The following is a 23,031-nucleotide window of genomic DNA, read 5'->3' on the forward strand; positions in this document are numbered from 1 at the left end:
ATTCCATTTTTTTTTTCTGTGAGGCTGTTGCCATCTTTTCACAAACACAGTTACATATAAGCAGGTAGGTATTTTTTTTTCATAGCCCTTAGTCAGGTGTCAGTTAAACAAAGTCACTTCTGTGTGGCAGCCAGGCAACAAATGCTGGTGGTTGGCTTAGGGAGGAGGACTGTAATGCAGAGAAAAGCGGAGTGGGGTGGCCCAGTGATCAGACCGTTAATAAAGGGAGAGGAAAAAAAAAACTTCCAACAACAAACTTTGTTCATGTTTATCCAAAGAATTAAAGCTACAGAGAGTGTAGATTAAAAAAAAAAAGGGGGGGGGGGGGGGGAATAACCAACCTCCTCCCCTCCCCCAATAAACATTATTTTTAAATTCCTGTTTTCAAGTGTTTTGAGACTGTCTTTATCGTCTGTAGTTAGATAATCAGGACTTCAGGCTGTTGAATGCTTTTTCTGGTTAGCAAATAATTAATTTTCTGGTGTTGGTACGTAGGTTAGATCTTTTATTTGCTGATTTTTACTTGCGGGTGTCTTAAATTTCTGACAGCTTGTTTCAGAAGCTAACCAGCTCTTGGCAGGGACCCTCAAGCTTCTGAGAGTAGTTTTATAACTTCTGAGAAACTTAAGATAATGTGTATCAGTGCAAAATGAAAGCATGTCTTCCTAGGTACTTGCAAGGTTGTTTCTTGTACTTAGGAGAAGTCTGGCTCTGAGGTCTGCTGTTGATAAGAATTTGCTGTATAACTTGTTTTGAACACTTGCATAAATATTTTCTATGGCATTTTAATTTCAGACATGAAACATGAAGGTTAAGATGTATTCACACAAAACTAGTTTTAATGATAACATTAGTCTTTGTCTAAACACCTGTTAAATATGACTTGTAATTGTGTAATACATACTGCTAATTAGAAATGTGCACATTAAACATGGAAACTGAATTTCACTAAGTTTTGAGATGTAGACTTCTAGTCAGTTCATAGTTTTTATTTTTTCTTGACTTTTCTTGGTAATATAGCAAAGATCAACACCACTAAAACGGTATCTTTCTCTGATTCTTAGATGTGAATGAATTGAAAGAGTGCCTTCATGTACTAGTGAAGGAACAGCAAACTCTGGCCACGCAAACCGCTACAACAGCTCTTTCAGCTATGAGGCTAAAGCAGAGGCTAGTTATCCTGGAACGATACTTCATTGCATTGAACAGAACAGTTCTTCAGGAGAATGTCAAAGTTAAGTGGAAAAGCAATAGTATTCCTCTGCCAACTGTGGATAAGAAAAGGTAATGACAACTTGTACAGATAAGTTAGTATATTAGAAAAATCATAGAAGGGTTATCAACCTGTGTGTGACAGCTTAATGGGATTTCTTTCTCCTCATGAAGCATTACCAGTGAAGACAATCTTCTTATTTAAGTTGGTTTTAGGTTGTGCTATCTACCACACAGTTTTCATCCTTGGCTGATGCTTGCTTATGTTGACTATGTTCGTATTGGTTGTCTTCTATTATAGTACACTTCAGTAGATGTTACTCTATGAGCTGTAATCATACTTTCATGGAGATACTCCTTTTGTTCTACTCTGTTGGATGTATGGAAAGGCCTATTTCAGAAATGATGCTGATGGACATTACATAGTTCTAATAGCATTATTTCTTGTCATTAACATGTATTTCTCATATTTATTTGCTGAGTTATGCACATAAATTTAAAAATGCAAGTACATAAAAGTTGAATGTAGTTTTCCTTAGCTTGGGTGAGAAATGTTATAATCAGACATCCTATCTGAAAATGTTTCAGGAGACCTATCTGAATAAGAAATTATCTAGTTACTTTCTATATCTAGATAGTTTATTGACCTAAGAATAGAACAAAACTATTAATTGAGGCATTAAAGAAGCTTGTCAATAGTTGAACTAGGTTGCTGTTGGACAGAACATGCAATTTAACCAGGGAAAATTTTATTTTAGATTAGCTCTAGCTTCAAAAATTAAAGAGACAGTAAATAAATATTGTAGATGAGTTATCATCTATGGAATTGTTCTGATGGGGGTGTCTTTCTATGAATAATCTGTTCTTTGAAGAATAATTTTTCAGTTCTGATTAAAAAGAACAATGGTATGTTTAAATTATCGGACTGCTTAAAAAGAAAAGACAGTTTAAATTTTCTCTCGCTTGAAAAAGTCTTGAAAGTTCACTTTCATTGTGATGTGAGATTAAAAACAGGTTTGTCTTCCTAAGACAAAACAGTAGGGAATCTCCTGTTAGTAAGTAAAAAGGAAAGCTTACTTGATTAATGTGATTGTTTGCGTAAAAAGCAAAGGTAATAAAAATGTTTGGGAGTCCAGTACCTGTCAACAAAAATTCAAGTTCTCTCTTCTGTACGCAAACCAATACAGAAGCTGCAAAGAGATTTGTAATATTGACACTTGAGTGAAAAGACAGGCAATGACAAAATGGATGAAATTCATTATCAGTAATTGAATAGAAGATTTATACAACATTTAAAATTCTAGGTAATGCAGTCCAAATACACTAGAAGTGTAAACAACCTAGATAAAAATGAGTGCGTGAAACATCATACACTTGTGTACTTTTAGTATGCAATCATAATTTCACTCTAAGTAACTTAGGAACCTTTCCTATGGCAATTATGCCAGTCTGGTTTATTTTTTCTCTGTTAAGGTTTTTGTTGTCAGGGATTGAGTTAGCTGGGTTTTAGAACAGCTGAAGTTGAATTTTGGTTGTCGTTTTGATGTTGACCACCTTCATTCTCAAGAGGAACTTGCAATTATTTATATTAAAAAAAAGTAATTGTATATGCATGCATATAAATAAAGTGGAAAGCTGTCAAATACATATATTACTAATAATTTTTATAATGTATGTAATTGTTACATAAACTGTATAGAGACAATGCGAATATGATTTTTTTTAGCCCAAGACCTGTAGGGAAAGGTGTAGAAGGACTTGCACGAGTTGGATCTCGAGCAGCACTTTCATTTGCATTTGCGTTCCTTCGTAGAGCATGGAGGTCAGGTAGGTCTACTCTGTAGCATACTGTGTATATTTTTGATTTCTGAAGACAGATGATTTTCATAAAAGCATGTGCATGTATTAAAGATACAGCTCTATGCAAATACTTACAAATACTAGACTTCCGTAATCGTATCTTATTTTTATGTGGTCTTATGTCTAACTGTGCTCTTGTTGATCAAAGCCATTGGAGCCAGTCATTGCTATTCAAGCCAATACTGCTGTCGTATTGTGCTGGGGTACTTTTACGCTTAGCTATACAAACTGGGATTTCACAAAGAGAATGCATTTTAATGCCAGGTTTCAGAGAAGTTAGATTTCTTTTTCAGAAAAGATGTATCACTATATTACTGCAGCACAGTAGTAGTTTTGCAAAGGAGTTGGGAGCAGTAGTGCAAAACTTGTATTTAGTTTGTGTACTTGTCAACAATGGTCAAATGGCAAAGGTTGGCACTCAGAAGTTTGAAATGGCAGAATTCTCCCTGCCACCTGAACTTCACAGAATCACAGAGTGTCAGGGATTGGATGGGACCTTGAAAGATCATCTAGTCCAATCCCCCCGATGGAGCAGGAGCACCTAGATCAGGTCATGCAGGAACACGTCCAGGCAGGTTTTGAATGCCTCCAGAGAAGAAGACCCCACAACCCCTCTGGGCAGCCTGTTCCGGTGTTCTGTAACCCTCACTGTGAAGAAGTTTCTTCCCATATTTACGTGGAACCTCCTATGTTCCAGCTTGCACCTATTTCCCCTTGTCTTATCATTAGATGTCACTGAGAAGAGCCTGGCTCCATCCTCCTGACACTCACCCTTTCCATGTTTATAAACATTAATAAGGTCACCCGTCAGTCTCCTTTTCTCCAAGCTAAAGAGACCCAGCTCCCTCAGCCTTTCATTGTAAAGGAGATGCTCCACTCCCTTAATCACCTTTGTGGCTCTGCACTGGACTCTCTCAAGCAGTTCCCTGTCCTTCCTGAGTTCCCTGTCCTTCTTGAACTGAGGGGCCCAGAACTGGACACAATATTCCAGATGCGCTCTTTCTGAGGCAGAGTAGAAGGGGAGGAGAACCTCTCTCGACCTACTAACTACACCCCTTCTGGTATGCCCCAGGATGCCAATGGCCTTCTTGGCCACAAGGCTCATGGTAATCCTGCTGTCCACCAGGACCCCCAGGTCCCTTTCTCCTATGCTGCTCTCCAACAGTTCAGTTCCCAACTTAAACTGGTACCTGGAGTTGTTCTTGCCAAGATGCAGGACTCTACACTTGGCCTCATTACATTTCATTAAATTTCTCCCTGCCCAACTCTCCAGCCTGTCTATCTTGCTGGATGGCAGCACAGCCTTCTGGCATGTCAGCCACTCCTCCCAGTTTAGTGTCATCAGCAAACGTGCTGACAGTGCACTCTATTCCCTCATCCAAGTCATTGATGGATATACTGAATAGTACTGGTCCCAGTACTGACCGTTGAGGGTCTCCACTAGACACAGGAGTATCCAACTCGACTCCATCCCATTGACCACAACTCTCTGGCTTCTTTCCTTCAGTCAGTTCACAGTCACCTCACTACCTCATCGTCCAGACCACACTTCCTTAGTTTAGCTGTGAGGATGCTGAGACAGTGTCAAATGCTTTACTGAAATCAAGATAGACCATGTCCACTGCTTTACCATCATCTGTCCACCTGGTTATGTCTTCATGAAAGGCTATCAGGTTGGTTAAGCATGACTTCACCTTGGTGAAGCCGTGTTGACTCCCCCTAATGACCCTTTTATCCTTGATATGCCTAGAGACAATGCCAAGGATAAGTTGCTCCATCGCCTTTCCAGGAGCAGAGGTGAGGCTAACCAGTCTATAGTTACCCGGGTCCTCCTTCTTGCCCTTTTTGAAGACTGGAGTGACATTTGCTTTCCTCCAGTCCTCAGGCACCTCTCCTGTTCCCCACGACTTACCAAAGATGATGGAGAGTGGCCTAGCAATGACTTCCGCCAGCTCCCTCAGCACCCGTGGGTGCATCCCATCAGGACCCATGGATTTATGGATGTCCAGATTGCTTAGTCGGTCCTTAACCCAGTCCTCATCAACTGAGGCAAACTCCTCCTTTATCCTGAGTTCCTCTGGGGCCTCCAGGGTATGGTGCTCCTCAGAACAGCCCCTGGCATTATAGACTGAGACAAAGAAGGCACTCAGTAACTCTGCCTTCTCTTTATCTTCTGTCACCAGGCCACCCACCTCATTCATTAGTGGGCCTACATTGCCTCTAGTGTTAGCTTTATCCACAATGTATTTGAAGAAGCCCTTTCTGTTGTCCCTGACCCCTCTTGCAAGGTTTAATTCTAGGGAGGCCTTAGCTTTCCTGGTTGCATCCCTACATCCTCTGACGACAGTCTTACATTCCTCCCAAGTGGCCAGCCGCTCCTTCCATGACCTCTGGACTCTCCTCTTCTACTTGAGTTTGTCCAGCAGTTCCCTGTTTAACCATGCAGGTCTCCTGGCTCCCTTTCTTGACTTCCTACCTGTTGGGATGCTCTGATCTTGACCTTGGAAGATGCATGATCTTGACCTTCTATTCCGTCCCATGTCATCACCCCAGAATGGAAGGAGGGAAGAGAAAATAACTTGCGCACCAGGCTCTTTCACCAGCTGTTCCAAGGCCCTGAAGTCTTTCTTCATTCCCCTCAGACTAGGGGATGCAGCTTCCTTCCCACCTGTCTGGAAGATCAGTAGCAGGTAGTAGTCTGTCGAGCACACCAGGCTGGGGAGTGTCCTGGTGATATCCTTGATCTGGGGCTTCAGGTAGACTGCAGACTTCCCTATGATGAGGTTCAGCTCTGCATATTGGGCCCTGTGTTTCTCTCAGAAGGGAATTGCCTACTACAATTACCCATCTTTCTTTCTTTCTTATCTGAGGCAGTCTTGAGGCATGTTGTCACTCCTCCTGTGTGTGACCTTATAGCTGGGCATTCCACCACACCCTCTCCTACCTCTCCTTCAAGATCCAGGGCGTCAAACCTATTACAGGGGGCACCTGGGGAAGTGAGGTAGGTAGGTAGGGGGGTTGCCTGTGACGCTGAACTGGGACTTGCTTCCAACCCTCATCTTCCTTTTGGTCCCCTCCCTCTGCCCAACAGCAACAGGGCAGGAGCTCCACCACCCTCTGGGGGGCATCCCCCTAGTGCCCTTCTCTCTGGCATGCCAGGGAGTTACTCCACTAGGCAATCTCCTGCTCACATGCCCTGATGCCCCTTAGTCTCTCCACCTGCTCCCTGAACTCAGCCACCATGGTGAGCAGACTTTCCACCTGAGAACAGGCGGTCTCCCCGCTGCCCTCTCCCGGCAGCGGTAGGCTCAGGCACTCCCTGCAGCCAGCGGCTGGAGCAGCCACATCTCTGGGCAGGCCACAGTCTTTTTGGAGTGAGCCGTCTGCCTAGTGGACACCATGGTAGGTTTGCTGTCTTGCAGACTTACCTAAATATTTGTCTCAGTCTATGCTATTTGTTTAGATTGCAGCTGTTTGGCTCTTTGTCTGGGGTAGTTCTTTTTCCAGTTGCCTCAGAAGATGCATAGCAGGACAAGCTGTTTTAAGACTTGCTGCCTTTCCAAATGCGTTTTTTTGTGAAGCAGATCGTTCTTCAGAAGTCTTGCAGTCAAAATGTTTGTATGAAAATTGAGAACTTACGTACATATTAAGTAACTCATAACCATGAGATTAAAAAATAAAAATCCACAAAATGTTGTATAAAACATCTGTACACCTTCTGTGAAGATGTGGGTGTAACTAGTATTACTGTGATCCTTAGGTGAAGATGCAGACCTGTGCAGTGAGTTGTTACAGGAGTCACTTGATGCACTACGAGCTCTACCAGAGGCATCCCTTTTCGATGAAGGGACTGTATCTTCTGTGTGGTTGGAAGTTGTGGAAAGAGCTACTAAATTCCTAAGGTCTGTTGTGACTGGGTAAGTTTCTTCTTTAGGGTATTGCTGAAGTATCTGTTACATGGCAAACTTAGATCTCCTACCAACTGATAGTCTGAGCAGAATAGTTTAGAAAAGAAAAACAGTTGTCTTAGTTTTCCATAATGTTATATCAAGCAAACAAATGGTACATGAATTGTTGAAATGATGCTTCTCAAGTATGGTTTAATTCCTTTAACTATGTAAGAAGAATCTAAACTTGAGTATTCTGAATCACCCTGTATAGACTTACCCTAAAAATATTGTATCACTATTGTAAGCTGTACGCACATGAAGAGTGCTTTTAGTAATGCAATATACGTGTATGCTTAACTGAGCCTTTCCAGTATAGCAATATAATACGGACTGTGCATAGGGGGACAAAATAAAGATACTCACTTTGGACTTGGAGCACTCCCTTACTTTTGCCTGTTATTTAATAACTCTTAAATTTACCCTTTTATGATTGTTATAGAAATTATCTTTTGAATACTGGAACTACATCCTTATGGTGAATATCATAAAGAATATTTTAATTTTGCCTGTGAAAAATGTGTTTTTCATGTTCTTAGCATATTTAAGAGAGCTAAGGAACAGATAGTGAAGCTTTGGGCAGTTTTAAAGCCTAGCTGCCACTTCAAAAATAATCTTTTGTGGAACGTGTCAGCTTTTGTTACATGCTTTCATTGCCAATTTTATATTCTTTAAGTTTAGTGGTTCTTGGTGTTTTGTAGATGCTTTTGTTAAGCAAATATCTATTGTTTCCAGTTATTTCTTAGCTAATATATATTGTTTGATTTTTAAATAGAGATGTGCATGGAGCTCCCAGTACCAAAGGGCCAGGGAACATTCCGTTACAAGACCAGCACTTGGCACTTGCCATATTGTTAGAACTGGCAGTGCAGAGGGGCACGTTAAGGTGAGGAGCATGAACACTCCGATTTTTAACCATTGCTATTGGTTGGAATGACCAGAGCAGTGCCTGTCTTCAGTTTTCATTAGTTTTGTGTAATGGTTGTGGTTCAAAGCATGTGAACCTTTACTGTAATGCAGTGGAGATCAAACTCTTATGTTAACTAGATTGTAAAATCCATTTTTGATATTTTGACATCTGCTTAAAATGTAAAGCTGTGACATCTGGTTAAAAATGTAGAAAGTGAGTTGTATGGATAACCTAAAATGGTTTCCCTAAAAATGCTTATTAACAAAAGACATAATCTTCCTCTTTCAGCCAAATGTTGTCTGCAGTTATGTTGTTGCTTCAACTTTGGGATAACGGAACAAGGGAAACGGATAATGAGCGATCTGCACAGGGAACAAGTGCACCCCTTCTACCTTTGTTACAAAGATTTCAGAGTATAATATGTAATAAAGATGTGCCCAATACTGAGGAAGAGATTCAGGTACTTAGACTTGATTTATTTGAAAGGGGCATTATCTTGGTATCAAGCTTTATTTGGCTGACTAAATTAGCTACAAAATTATCCAAACAAAATTTGGATTTACTTTAGCAGTAGTATTTTCCTGATGACACATATACATGCACCACTGTTGTTTGATTTTTTTTTGTGTGCATTTGAGTTCCTTGAGGTAGGAGGAGGAATTTTGTAGTATGATTATAGATAAACATTGTATTCCAGAACTAATGCTTTTGTGGTAACTTACAAATGTGACCAGTTAACTTTTCTGCACGCTTGGATTGTTTTTATTTAATTTTGTAAGAAGTTAATTGAACTACAACTCTTACTGAATATTACTGAGGTTGATAAAACATAGCAAAGGAGTGTTATTACACTTACAACTTGCTATTCACAATATGACTGAATTTTCTCAATGTATGTGTTTGGGATTTTCCTTTACTATAAGAAAAAGTATGTGCCTGTTTAAATAAGTTTCTCTTAAACTTGTGCAGATACTCAGCATATCTATAGCGTATTCTGTATCCGTATGTGTAGTGGCATGGAAATACGTTGAATATTCTTCTGACTGCTCTTTTTTCTTTTTTAGCTGCTGACTTATCCTCTGAGTCCAAATGAAAGTTTTCTAAGGTATCTGACTTTACCACAGGACAACGAGCTAGCGATTGATCTGAGGCAAACTGCGGTTGTTATCATGGCCCACTTGGATCGTCTAGCCACGCCATGTATGCCTCCACAGTGTAGCTCTCCTACGTCTCATAAGGTAACTATTTGCAGAATCAAGTTTAGTAAGGTATATTTCCTAAAAGTGTAACTAATTTTCAGTTTGGAAAAATAATGACTCTTAAGATTGTTTTGTTTTCCTTTTGATTCTCACATTGTAACTTTGAGTTGCTTAAATTTGTCTTGGGTATCTTGTGTACCTTGGAGTACAGTTCTGTGGTTTGGGAACAATTCTTCCTTATCACAACATTATGGCTAATTCTGCCTTGTTTTGGACTGTTCCCGTTGTTTATTAAAGAAAATTCTCAAGATCAGAGATTGAATGTTTATTAAATTTTGTCTGACTTACTTAAAAAACCAACAACAACAGGACAAACCAACAATCAAAAAACCAAAGAAACCTCTTTATATGTTAAACTTACCATCTTGAAAGTCTACACTTACTGTAGATATTTATAGCACATTCAGTAAAAGACTAAACTGAACATGATGAATGCAAGTCTTTATTTTTGATATCCTGCTATAGACAAGATTTATTGACCACTGGCAGTAATGACTGTCAAAGATGTGAGTATATTTAGCATAGAAAAGCTTAAAAAAATACAAAAAAAAACCATAAAAATCTGCTGCATCTTTTTAAATTAAATTGCATATTTCAAAATTGTACTTACAGAATTTCTTATTTTCTAGGGATCTCTGCAAGAGGTCATTGCTTGGGGTTTAATAGGTTGGAAATACTATGCTAATGTGAGTGGTCCAATTCAATGTGAAGGACTTGCCAATCTTGGCGTTGTGCAGATTGCCTGTGCAGAGAAACGTTTTTTAATATTATCTAGGAATGGACGAGTTTATACACAAGCTTACAACAGCGATACACTGGTGAGTTTTTTTTTTTGCATATTTTTGAAAATGTGTTCTATATTATTTCATATGATAGGTCTGCTTTTACAATATCTTGGAAGAGTAGTTTAAGGCGTTCTGATTTTTGTGAGCTGCTTTGTTGTTGTTTTTGAACTTTCAGAAGTAGTGATTTTGATCTCTTGTATTGATTGGATTAAACATATCTCATTCCTGTAATTTCTGTCAGGCTAGAGGTTATGAGTATAATAATACTTGATTTCATTGCTATTCTATTGCTATGGGTAACAGCTCATTTACCCATATTTCTTTGCAATTGGTAACAGCTGTAGAAATCAGCAGATGTGAAATGAATTTTAGTTCAGTGCACCATGCTCAAACTGTGTAGTTTCTCAAACAAAACTGTACTGTAACAAACATTTGTTGCTAAGATTTTGTTTAAGATAAACACATGTACTAAAGAAGTATAAGGATGGGAACAGAATAATTGCAGAGCATCATTTTTAATCAGATTTAAATAGCAATTTGACCTTTTCTCTACTTATATCTTTGCTTCATTAACTTAATAGATTTGACAGGTTTGATAAGCCTTGGGAAAAGTGTTCCTAATTATTCTCTATATAGGCAAGTGATGGAGAACATAAGCAATTTTAATAACTTTATTACTTTGGTTCGCAGGGACCACAGCTGGTGCAGAGTCTAGCTTCCAGAAATATCGTGAAGATTGCAGCACATTCAGATGGGCATCACTATCTTGCTTTGTCAGCAAATGGTGAAGTTTTCTCTTGGGGCTGTGGAGATGGTGGAAGACTAGGCCATGGGGATACAGTGTATGTAATAATAAAAAAAAAAAAAGTAACATTTGACAGTGTTCTGTATTCATAGTAGAAATTCATAGTAGAAACTATTTAGTTGTGTGTACAAGCACCCATAAGAATTATTACTGAAATGTAGCATGCTACACTGAGACTATGCGTAAAAGGTGTAATGTACCCTGATCATGATTTATTAAAGGATGCCTGTACTTTTCAATCATTGTCTGACGAATCAGGCAAGTAGGAGACATTGTTAATAACCCTATATCTGATACTGTCCCAGCTGGTAGTTGTGACCTGTTCAGCAAATAAACTAGCTGTTAATGCTGGCATAGTAACTGACCATTCCAATGTACGTAGTGTTCTATGTGTTGTCATTATGGCAAGCAATTCTTGATAATGAAGTTGTCATAAAGCCCATTGCTTTGGAAATTAATATATTTATGAAAAATACTGGTGCATGGTCTCCATACCTCAGACAGTCCCATTAACAAGCAAGTGTTTTTTTAAGTAGGCAGCTAAAGATTCATAGCCTCAAAGATTCTGTTGCTATACAAAACAATATAAAATATAACTGATAATTCATTTTTTAAAATAATTTGATTTGTTAATCTATTAAATATTTCACATTTGCATTAAGCATTTCATATTCAGCTCTGTTACCAAACAAATTGTGTTCTCTCTGCATATATTCTCTTTTTGATATTCCTAGTTCTGCATTGGTGCTGCCTGAAATACTTGTGAGTAGAGGATGTAGTAGTAGTTCCACTATTACCAGGCTTTTTGTTGGTCGTTTTATGAATCCATAGTGCATTTTCCCTAGGAACATTGATTCAGATGTCAGAGTGGGGTCATCTTTACAAATGCAGTCATGTTGCTTACATCATTCCTTTTGCCCTCTGCCCCCCTGTATTAAGCAATAACAATTAAACAATAACATTATTGTCCTGCTTTTGTGTAGGAGCAGTTTTTACAGGGATCTGGTGGAGGGCTATGAAGATGATTAGGGGTCTGCAGGTTGTCTTTTAAGAGGAAAGGCTGAGAGAGCTGAGGCAGCTCAGCCTGGAGAAGAGAAGAGAGAGGGGGTCTTATCAGTGTATATAAATATCATAAGGGGGCGTGTCAAGACAATGGGGCTGAACTCTTTTCGTTGGTGCCCAGCAACAGGATGAGGAGCAGTAGGCACAAACTGATTAACAGGAAGTTTGATGGGAATATGCGGAAAAAATGTCTTTACTGGAAGGGTGACAGAGCACTGGCACAGATTGCCCAGAGAGGTTGTGAAGTCTCCTCTGGAGACATTCAAAACCCTCCAGGATGCCATCCTGTGCAACGTGCTCTACGTGACCCTTCTTGGCAGGGGAGGTTGGACTAGATGACTTCCAGAGGTCCCTTCTAACCTCAACCCTTCTGTAGGAGCGCACATCAATATATTTCAGGTTGTGTCTTCCCCCAGTGTTGAATTTCTGATAAGCAAGGCAGTTACTACACAAGGGTTAGAACTGTAAATGCTATATCTGAACAAATAATGTTAAAAAAATAATATTTTTGTAGTAGGCTTAAATATTTTTGAAAACCACTTCATTAATTTAATTGGAAACAGAAATCATAGTTGTCAGACATCTCTGTTGCTTTGTATGTTGTTGAACAATCTGAATTTTATTTTTGACTTACAACTCTATTTTGATACCTCAGGCTACTAATACGATTTGCAGGTAGAATTGCATCAGTTATTTTCTAACAAATATGGCAAACCTTTTATTATCTACTCATCAGATCACCCTTTGTGAAATATGTCACCTTCTCTTTAAACAGCCCTCTGGAGGAACCAAAATTGATATCTGCTCTATCTGGAAAGCAAGCTGGGAAACATGTTGTTCATATAGCATGTGGAAGCACTTACAGTGCAGCCATTACTGCTGAAGGAGAGCTATATACGTGGGGACGAGGAAACTATGGCAGGCTTGGTCATGGTATGTTTTTTGACATCTTAAAATCAGTTGTTTGTCAAATAATTGTTTAATGTTTGTCTCAAACAATCTTTTATCCAACCTACCCATGACTGATTTGAGAAGCCTATGTGGTTTCATATGTTACGAGAGGGATTGTATTTTAAAAGCACTAAATCTCTGAGCTCTGTAAAAATAGGCATCTGGATGGAGAAAAATCATGGAATAGCTTGGGTTGGAAGGGACCTTAAAGATCATCTAATTTTGACCCCTGCCTTGGGCAGGGAATCTGCATTGTCCCATTCCCTTCCTTGTGAAGCAAAGGCAACTGGGTGAAAATCCACTTTTCTTGTGGGTGAAATCATATTAGATACCTAAGAAGCCACAGGGGGAGGTCAGTCATAATACTCAAATCTGAAAACAAAACAGAACAACCCCCTCCACCCCAAAACAACAAAAGACCCCAAACCAACCAACCAAAACCAGAAGAACCCACTAAGCTTTCTTGGTCTTGCTGCTCATGTGACTATTTTATATTGAAGGTTCCAGTGAAGATCAGACCATCCCAATGCTGGTCACAGGGCTGAAAGGACTCAAAGTTATTGATGTGTCATGTGGAAGTGGAGATGCTCAGACTCTTGCAGTTACTGAAAATGGTTAGTAGCGAAATCTAACACTTAAGCTTAACTTTTCTTGCTTTCATTCTAAAGATATTTATATTGCAAATACTGTGCTTATTTTTAGTGGCTTAAATTCTTTAAGGATTTGAAGCTGAAATTTCTTTTGGGGAAATATATATGTGCATTTATTTTGCATGTAATGTGTACAGATAATATTTCTCTGTATATGTATGCAATATATTCATTTTGAATGTGCATATTTATATTTCCATTTGCTTGATATACGTTTAAAATAACGACAATTCTATAATGGATAAAATATTAAATATATGTACATCTGTATCTACATTTTATGCATCGTATAATTAAGCTCATGTTGTCACAACAGCAAGGTTTTTGAGTAAGGGAGTTGTCTATGTTAACCATGGGAATTGTCGAAGAGAGGCTGTTCTGGAATCCAGCTTCCTGGCGTTCCCTGAGCTAGGTGCCCAATGGAAGAGGTTCAAAACCTGAATTTCAGTGTATGAGGTTAGGCACTAAAGTCATCATTTAGAAAGCAGGTATCTTTGCCCAATGAAAATATGCACAATTAAAAACCTGAAAGATTTGCTCATACAGGAATTTAAAACGGAGATTTTCTAATTATTTTATTCCTTGTTCCCCTCCTTGCATGCTTTCATTGCTTATCAGAGTACCTTTGAGAATACTGTATGCAAGCAAGGAATGTAAGTTCTCTAAAATGTAAGACAAAATTTGGATATGCTTACCATTCTTGAACTATTATTTAATGAAGATGGCGGAATGACTTTATGATTTCTGATTTCGTAGGGCTTAGATTTAGTAGTGAATATTGAAATACAGTGATAACAGACAGTGGTAGTTTTCATTTCATTTTGTGAAATGATAACTGAAAATGGAGATCAGCTTTCACAGATAATTTGACCATTCATTCAGTGTGGAAAAAGTATTTCGCAAGTTCTTATTAACTAAAGACCAAACGAGAGGCTTGATTTGCAGCATATTCTCCACCACATATGCTTTTAAGAAGGACTTTTGGTACACTGATTAATTTTTAGTGTGCGTTACGTTTTTGTTAGTTTGGTCAACATGAGAACTTTTCAGGTTAAGAACCACTGTTCAAATCTTTTTCATCCTTCTTATGTATTTCATGAACTATTGAAAATGAATTAATAACAGATATTCCTAAATTGCGATTTCAAAATTGTGCTACTTATAGAATCTCAGATTTTTAAGAACTTACTTGTTAGAACAGATAACTTTATTAAATGAAAAAACAGTGCAATATTTCTGGTTTTCTCTCTTCTTTTAAAGGCCAGGTGTGGTCTTGGGGTGATGGTGATTATGGAAAACTGGGAAGGGGAGGCAGTGATGGTTGCAAGACTCCCAAGCTGATAGAAAAACTTCAAGACCTGGACATTGTGAAAGTACGCTGTGGAAGTCAGTTCTCTATTGCTTTGACCAAAGATGGTCAGGTGTACACCTGGGGAAAAGGTGACAATCAGAGACTTGGGCACGGAACGGAAGAGCATGTTCGATATCCCAAACTGCTGGAAGGTTTGAAAGGTAATTAGCTGGAAATACTCAAAAGCTTTTTGTTTTTTTGGGAACCTTTAACTAGACAGTGATGGTCTCAACTATACGAATACCATGTACTCTGGTGTCATATTCTATACTGTTTTCATTGTAAAAGGTAATTGTGCACATTTCCCATCATTTCTGCCTTTTATGCCTTTAAAATTTCAGCAGACGTAGAGCTACTATGTTAAGATTACTTTAAATGCTGCTTGTCCTTGTGTTCTACTTATTCTTACTGTTTTTCTCCTGTTAGGTTTGCAGGAATGCTTATTTAAAGACATGTTTTCGCATTGTCAGGAAAGTATTTTTGACTAGTTTGTAACAGTGAAGGTTACTTCTTCAATGTGATAGAAACCTGAGGTTCTGGAGGGGAGGATGAGGAGAAGAACTTTTATTTCACTGTCTTTCCTAAAACTGTTGTTCATATAGAATGAATGCTCTATTAGAAAGTAACTTCTGAACTAAGGAGTATAATGTAACTTTGCAGTCTCAGTTCATGGATAGGGAGATCTTTTAATAACCCTTTCCTGAAAAGCGATCCAAGTGGAAGGGATACAAAATAGAAGCTCTTTGTTTTGAACTTGTAGACTTTCATGTTTGTCTCTTAAGAATCTTTAAATATTTCCTTGATTTTTCTTTTACTGTACTCTTCCAATCCACTACTAAAGCAAAGGTAAGACTATTGACGTCCATAACATGTTTACAGTTAAGTACGAACACAGTTATAGTTAAGTATAAGCACAGTTTTCTTTCCCTCTGATATTTTTCTCTGTTAATAATTACAGTCTTTAAGTTATTTTCAATATGTTACTTTTTTAATCAGGAAAAAAAGTGATAGATGTGGCAGCTGGATCCACACATTGTTTGGCACTGACCGAAGATAGTGAAGTGCATAGCTGGGGGAGCAATGATCAGTGTCAACATTTTGACACTTTACGGATCACCAAACCAGAGCCTGCAGCTCTTCCAGGATTAGACACAAAGCATATTGTTGGAATTGCCTGTGGGCCTGCTCAGGTAAGTTTTTAATCTTTGAATTGTTAATTGCAATTCGTCTCTATATGTGACTACTTCTGTACACTGATCGCAGTCCCTCTTTCTGTGCTTGTATGAATTCTCTTATTTCTTATTCTGAACAGATGAAGGCTTGGAAAAAAAACCAAAAAAAAACAAAAAAACAAAAAGAAACTTCATGCAATTGTTCTGCCAAAAAGAGATGACTAGCTTTCCCTCTGAGTATTCTGAGTAGCTATATCCTCCTGCCTTGGAGAGCAGTTGAAGAGTTGTTTAGCTGAATGTTTACTGCAGCAAAGATAGTGAGGTATCTGGATTGGCATAACGGCACTTTGGAAGATGTGATAATGAAGTTCTTTTCTGGGATGGGTAGGGTTTTGTGTGTGTTTACAGCAATGCAGGCAGAGAGTTTTCTTTTGCAGATGTGCAGATACTGCTGAAAACCATTGAATTTTGCATTTTTTTCTGTTCATAGAGTTTTGCTTGGTCATCGTGTTCCGAGTGGTCAATAGGCTTGCGCGTGCCTTTTGTAGTGGATGTTTGCCCCATGACCTTTGAGCAGCTGGACCTTTTGCTGAGACAAGTGACAGAGGGAATGGATGGCTCTTCTGACTGGCCTCCTCCTCAGGAAAAGGAGTGTATGGCTGTGGCAACATTAAACCTTCTAAGACTTCAGGTACCTTAAGTTTCTTACACATTGAGTAGTCAGTGAGATAAATGTTTCAGTAAATTGCTTGGATGAAAATAGTGAACTTAATGTGTTTTAAAACATTTTAGTTAACGAGAAAGCAAAATAAGTACAATATCACTTCCTACTCCCTGAAATTTTGCAGCTAGTGGTTGTTTAAACTTTGGCTTTCCTTACTTTGAAGCTCAGAAGTATTACTCCCCCCTTCCCCCCAAAAAGCTTTTCTTCTCTTGGCTGTATTTGGATATCATTAAATATGTAAATGGCTTAGGCCTTGCATAATCACTCACTCAGTAAACATGCTCCTAGGGACTGTAAGCATTTCTAAGAATTTTAAACAGCATTTCCAAGAGTGAGTGTCTTCTTCAGAATGTAACTGACACGTGGTGAAGACGTGCTGCTTTACCTAGCATAATATAGGGATGTAGAAACCGTTTATTATTCTTTAGGTTATTATAGTTCAGAATTTTAGGAGATATAGTTCATAATCTTTGTCTTATAGTTTAAATTCAATACATGTTTCAGCAAGCCAGCATTTCCCTTTAGTTTTTACAAATTTACAGATGAAATGTTTATATCTAGCTCAGTGAACTTAGTTGCTCTAGGACTGACTTTTTTTTTTTCAAGTTCGTATGTTCCCTTAATTAAAAATTTGCCCTTTTTTCCCTCTTCCTTGTCTTTCAGCTTCATGCTGCCATTAGTCATCAGGTGGATCCAGAATGTCTTGGCTTAGGTTTGGGCGGTATGCTGCTCAATAGCCTGAAGCAGACAGTCGTGACGTTAGCGAGCAACGCTGGTGTTCTTAACACAGTGCAGTCGGCTGCGCAAGCAGTGCTGCAGAGTGGGTGGTCTGTGTTACTGCCAACAGCAGAAGAGCGGGCTAGGGCTCTGTCGGCACTCTTGCCCAGTGCAGGTTGGTTCTAAGATGAAAAAACTCTTTGGTGTTTACGTTTCTAGGTCATTAATAGTTTTTTTCTATTCTTAGTTTCAGGAAATGAGATGAACGTAAGTCCAGGCCGTAGGTTTATGATTGACCTCTTGGTGGGCAGCTTGATGGCTGATGGAGGCTTAGAGTCTGCACTAAATGCTGCTATTACTGCAGAAATTCAGGTACGTTTTAACAGCTTTGCAGTTCTATATAAACAGAGGAAGGAGATATATTAAGTGTCTTCTGAAGTTTGTGGAGTGATGTTATCCTCTGTTGACCTGAAACTTGAAGCCTTAGCTGGTGTTTGTATGGAAGTATGAATCATGTTCTCCTTTTTAGACAAGTGTTTCTTATTGTTGCCTAGAGTAATGATTTTAGCAACTGTAACAAATGTTTTTATAAAGCTCTGTAATAGCATAATTTTACAAACTGCTTTGTAACTTTCTATGGGATTCTTGAATTCTTCACTTCTTGATTACACCCATATTTTTCCAGCAGAAATTTCATCCGTATTACTTAGAATTAATTCATCTTGAATTCCTTTGCAACGTCCCAAATTTCTGTAGACTCAGTTTCAGACTGGTTCAAATGTTCATCACAGAGGATAGAAAACATTTTTTATATATTGCCTTCTTCAATACCCCCTCAGAGGTGCAATGTCCTCTGTACAGACTACTTTAAATTACTGTATTTATGTATGGCTGAGAAAGCACTAATGTGCTTTTTCCTTGTGTACTTTAATTCTTCCTAACATATTTTCTTTTTGGTTCCTCTCCACTGTTGGTATATTGCGAAGTATTTGATGCAGAGGAAATAGTTGTATTAAGTTTTGCTTTATGCATTAGTTGTAATCAGTATTAGTATTTTTTGTTGCATTTAAAGACATACAAGACCTATTAATTCTTAGCCAGATCTACTATGGTACATCTACATTATAGTGTAGGTCAGAGGTGCCTGAACTGGCTTTAGATACATGCTGAAAGTGATGTAGGTGACAGCATACAGCACTGCACAGGATAATTTCTATTCCCTGTAAACAGGGTGAATTAGTCATACAGAACTCTATGGAGTCTATAGTTCTGTAGCAAATCTAACCCAGGTTCTGCAGTGGACTGGATTCATTACTTTTATAAATACAGAGTAAACAGACCTTCGCTTGTGAACTGTGCAGTAGCTTCTGTGATGTTGAAGCAAATAGAACAGAAATAAATTGTTAACTTGGTTTGGTGGAAGCAGAATTTGGAGTTTGTCTTGCTTTGTTTCTCTCTCTGCCCTTTCTTTGTACATTATAATTATTAAAAAAATAAACAAATCCCACGTAGTCCTTTTGGAATATACAGTATATATTTCTATATAGGTAAAAGTAACTTTTGTTTTCATGAAAACTTATTTTACTTTAGCAAAATATTTCATCATGACAATGGAATTTTGTGCATTTTCTTAAACTTGTTCTGCATTTTTAGGATATTGAAGCAAAAAAAGAAGCACAGAAAGAAAAAGAAATTGATGAGCAAGAAGCAAATGCATCAACGCTTCATAGGAGTAGAACTCCATTGGACAAAGACCTTATTAATACTGGAATCTATGAATCCGCAGGAAAACAAAGTTTACCATTAGTTCAGTTAATTCAGCAGTTACTAAGGTAATTACGTCAAATTTCATTTATTTTTGCATGGAAAATTTGTTAGAGAAATATTTTACGAACTAGTCAACTAAAGGATGGCTAATTTTAGTTAGCAAATACAGTCTTCGTTCTAGAATTTTAGCTCCGCAGAATTCAAAATATTGAACATTTTTCTGGTTTATATTTACCTTTGCCATTTTATGTGGGTAAGAAGTACATTTGTGCAGTTAATTACCTGATTTTAGGAAGATTTATTGCTTTACTCTTACTAGTAGGAACATCAGCACAAATTTATTTAGAACTAAATGTTTTGCATCAGGGAGACTAACATACTTTAGGTGGGGAAGACACTTGAATTTTAGATTCCGAGAAAGAACTGCGAATAAATGATTAATAGGATGCTGAGGGCAAAGCTTCTTTTTGCCAGCTACAACAGTATTTAACATATAGTAGAAAGAAATGATGAGGTTACTAAGAAACCTACTGTGCTTTTTAACTGAAGTGTGATGCTAACCATGTAATATAATCAGTACTGAGAGTCTTCTGAACTAGATATTGTCATGACTTCCAGTGCAACCTTTCTGTTAAAACAGTCAGGTTATGTTTTTGTAGTGAGTGATGACAAAGATTGATATATTTTAAATACCTCCACAAAGGTAGCCTGACTTTTTGGGTACTGTGATGCAAACAAAGTAACAACATCCTACAAGAAAACTTGGCATAGATTTGTGAGAAGTTCCAGCAGAAGCTTAACCTGTATTTCTCTGACCTATCTTCACTATGAACTCTTTTAAATACTTTACAATGTTTTGTATACCAATTAGGAACATCGCTTCACAGACGATAGCCAAACTAAAAGATGTCTCTGATCGCATTTCGTCTTGCATGGACCATGAACTTTACAGCAAAGAGAGATCTGCTTCTCTGGACCTGTTGCTCCGTTTTCAGCGTCTACTTGTTAGTAAACTCTATCCAGGAGATTGTGTTGGGCAGGTCCCTTATACATACAGTAAGTCATCTTAAAAAAATAAGCTCTCCCTCCCCAAAGAACTTCTGTAACACATTTTTTGCAGGATAGCAGTTTCATGTTTTAATTTATCTTCTTTCATTTGTCAGTCTAGTTGTTGACCTCTGAGGAGTGTTTGAAAGTAGTTTCTTTAAATTGCTTTCTGTAAGAGAAAATGTCTCGTTGGAAGGCAGTGGGATCTAGATTATACAGTTTTTGTAAACTTCTTAAGAGTTTTAGAAAAAATGTTTCTTTATTCAGTGTTAATACTGAGTGGCTATATTTCAGAAGAGCTTGACAGCTTTTGAAGACTTTCTTAAATGTGACTGTGATGGTATTCTGTGCTTTTCCTGCTTTTTATACAGGTCCCGACCTCTTAGGTGTTGGCTCTTTACTGAAGAAATACACTGCTCTTCTGTGCACGCACATCAGTGATATACTTCCTGTGGCAACCAGCATCGCTTCTGCTAGTCATAGGCATTTTGCAGAGGTATCTCATGTTGTGGATGGAGATTTAACAGGTAGGTTTTTATTTGTTGTCCCCCTGTCGTTCCCTCCCACAAACTAATAATATGTTCTTGGAAGTGTTAAATGAGTAAAAAAGAATCTACTTAATATTTTGGTTGGTGTGAGAGAGAGGGGACAAAGTTGATGGGGAGAAGAAAAGAGCTTTGTACTGAGGAAGTAATGGAAAGTAGAATGTGTTGCTTGGTTATTTACTTCTGTGAAGCTATTACCCTAAGTCTGTAATTAAATCTGAGTATTGGCTCTGTTTTTCTTCTGTGTTTTAGGCATTCTTCTTCCAGAATTGGTGGTTTCTATAGTGCTGCTGCTCAGTAAAAATGCTGGATTAATGCAGGAAGCTGGTGCTATCCCTCTGCTGGCTGGCTTGCTAGAACATCTAGATAGGTTTAACCATTTAGCCCCTGGGAAGGAAAGAGATGACAACGAGGATCTAGCATGGCCAGGAATAATGGGTATGTACCTGAAGCATCTGTACCAACTTATTTATATTTTCATAAAGTAGCTGTGTAAAAACGATGACTAGTCATATGAACAATTCTTGGGAAGGGAACTGTGTTTTACGGGACAAATTTTTATTAACCAGTTCATTTGACAGTATTTCTGCTAGTAAATTCTTAAGGAAGTTACTTGTAAAGGTAGGATTAAGCAGAGTACAAATGCAGCTTTTCAGAGAAGTAATCCACTTTATGTAGTGTTTTGCATAATTTGCAACATCCATTTCAATTTTCCATTTTGAGTGTTTAAAGTTACAGTGAATACACGAGTACTACTTCTATGTGTTTTGTTCCTAATTCTGTTGGCATTTCATAACATAGGCTGTCTCTGGGGTGAGAAGAGAAGCAGAAAACATGCAGAAGCAGAAAACATGCATTTCTAACTGAGCTTTTCACTGGTGGAGGGAGGAATGAAACACATGGTCAGCATAACCAGAGAGAGTGAAATGTCACACTGATTGTGTGTTGGGGAGAGCAAAAGCTATATGAAAATTCAGTTAGTGGCCTAAAAGAACAAACTGAGATGGAGATGCACATGTGCAAACAACATGACTTTGATCTTTCTTGCCTAAATGAAATTACATTTATTTTGAAATAGTTTATTTATATTTAAATTGGAAGAGTTTTCGCATGTGTAAGTAACTGTCTTTTTAAATAAAAATGTGGACTTAAACTGAAATTAAATAAAAATCCAATGCCTTGCAGGCAAGCATGTAGTAAAACTGAAGTAATTTTAAGGGAGAACCAAACAGCAGTAATCTGCCAGAGTAGTTGTACTGCTCCACCTCCAAACAAAACAGCTGTGTAGTTGGGCAATGTCAGGTCTATTGCAAGGTGACATTGAAGATTACTGCATAAAAGAGTACAGCATTTAGACAACGTAATTGCATGCTGTGTATAGAGGGACACATCAATATTGAAATCAATTTTGACTTCTAAGCATGTCAAAAGGCAAACAGCCTTTGAATAGAAGTAAAGAATTTGGTTATGTGACTGTTAAAAGAATGTCCAGAGAAACTTTGCTTTCTCTATTTCTGTTAATAAATTCTCTATTCTCTTTTATACTTGTAGGTTCATTTTTTACTGGCCAGAGTTGCAGAAATAATGAGGAGGTGACGCTTATACGTAAAGCCGATCTAGAGAACCACAACAAAGATGGAGGATTTTGGACAGTAATCGATGGGAAAGTGTATGATATAAAGGACTTTCAAACCCAGTCTTTAACTGGCAATAGTATACTTGGTGAGAATCAGCATCTGAATTAAAAGCACAAATTACTTCTGTGTAAAAACAGACAGCATAAACAGGCTTTTAGATGCTTTCCTGACTACCTCATTCTCTCATTAGCTCAGTTTGCAGGTGAAGACCCAGTTGTTGCTTTGGAAGCTGCTTTGCAGTTTGAGGACACAAGGGAGTCAATGCATGCCTTCTGCGTTGGCCAGTATATGGAGGTAAAAATGTTGTATTATAATAGATGCATGCTTTCTAAAGTAAAGTATTGCTTTGCCTCCAAAATCCTTGTTGGAGCTCAAATTCTAGCTTTCAACTCATCTTTCTTTTTCCTAGCCTGACCAGGAAGTGATTACAACACCAGATCTCAGTACTTTGTCATCACCTCTAATCGACACAGAAAGAAATTTGGGTCTTCTCCTTGGACTGCATGCTTCCTACCTGGCAATGAGTACACCACTTTCTCCTCTGGAAGTTGAATGTGCCAGTAAGCGAAACTTCATGTAGCATTTGTCAAAGCATACCAGAAAAGGCCAACATCTTCATCTTCAGTTCTT

The 23,031-nt window shown here is 38.1% G+C and overlaps 1 protein-coding gene across 3 annotated transcripts in view; it reads left to right on the plus strand.

Moving 5' to 3' along the window:
* Nucleotides 1–23,031, plus strand: part of HERC2 (HECT and RLD domain containing E3 ubiquitin protein ligase 2) — a 111,567-nt gene that overhangs the window by 25,032 nt on the left and 63,504 nt on the right. For 2 of the 3 annotated variants that reach the window (XM_083805733.1, XM_083805735.1), the window contains 22 exons: nucleotides 1,065–1,284; nucleotides 2,939–3,039; nucleotides 6,833–6,989; nucleotides 7,795–7,905; nucleotides 8,218–8,389; nucleotides 8,994–9,167; nucleotides 9,818–10,006; nucleotides 10,664–10,815; nucleotides 12,616–12,773; nucleotides 13,292–13,405; nucleotides 14,702–14,953; nucleotides 15,789–15,982; nucleotides 16,455–16,655; nucleotides 17,352–17,580; nucleotides 17,653–17,777; nucleotides 19,059–19,237; nucleotides 20,044–20,228; nucleotides 20,591–20,746; nucleotides 21,017–21,202; nucleotides 22,316–22,486; nucleotides 22,592–22,695; nucleotides 22,811–22,961. In XM_083805733.1, the coding sequence (XP_083661859.1) occupies nucleotides 1,065–1,284; nucleotides 2,939–3,039; nucleotides 6,833–6,989; nucleotides 7,795–7,905; nucleotides 8,218–8,389; nucleotides 8,994–9,167; nucleotides 9,818–10,006; nucleotides 10,664–10,815; nucleotides 12,616–12,773; nucleotides 13,292–13,405; nucleotides 14,702–14,953; nucleotides 15,789–15,982; nucleotides 16,455–16,655; nucleotides 17,352–17,580; nucleotides 17,653–17,777; nucleotides 19,059–19,237; nucleotides 20,044–20,228; nucleotides 20,591–20,746; nucleotides 21,017–21,202; nucleotides 22,316–22,486; nucleotides 22,592–22,695; nucleotides 22,811–22,961 (3,681 nt within the window). The remainder of the gene's footprint in view (nucleotides 1–1,064; nucleotides 1,285–2,938; nucleotides 3,040–6,832; nucleotides 6,990–7,794; nucleotides 7,906–8,217; nucleotides 8,390–8,993; nucleotides 9,168–9,817; nucleotides 10,007–10,663; nucleotides 10,816–12,615; nucleotides 12,774–13,291; nucleotides 13,406–14,701; nucleotides 14,954–15,788; nucleotides 15,983–16,454; nucleotides 16,656–17,351; nucleotides 17,581–17,652; nucleotides 17,778–19,058; nucleotides 19,238–20,043; nucleotides 20,229–20,590; nucleotides 20,747–21,016; nucleotides 21,203–22,315; nucleotides 22,487–22,591; nucleotides 22,696–22,810; nucleotides 22,962–23,031) is intronic. The other variant, XM_083805734.1, reaches the window with a different exon arrangement.

Source organism: Anser anser (assembly GCF_964211835.1).
Source record: "Anser anser genome assembly, chromosome: 1".
Taxonomy (NCBI): Eukaryota; Metazoa; Chordata; class Aves; order Anseriformes; family Anatidae; genus Anser; species Anser anser.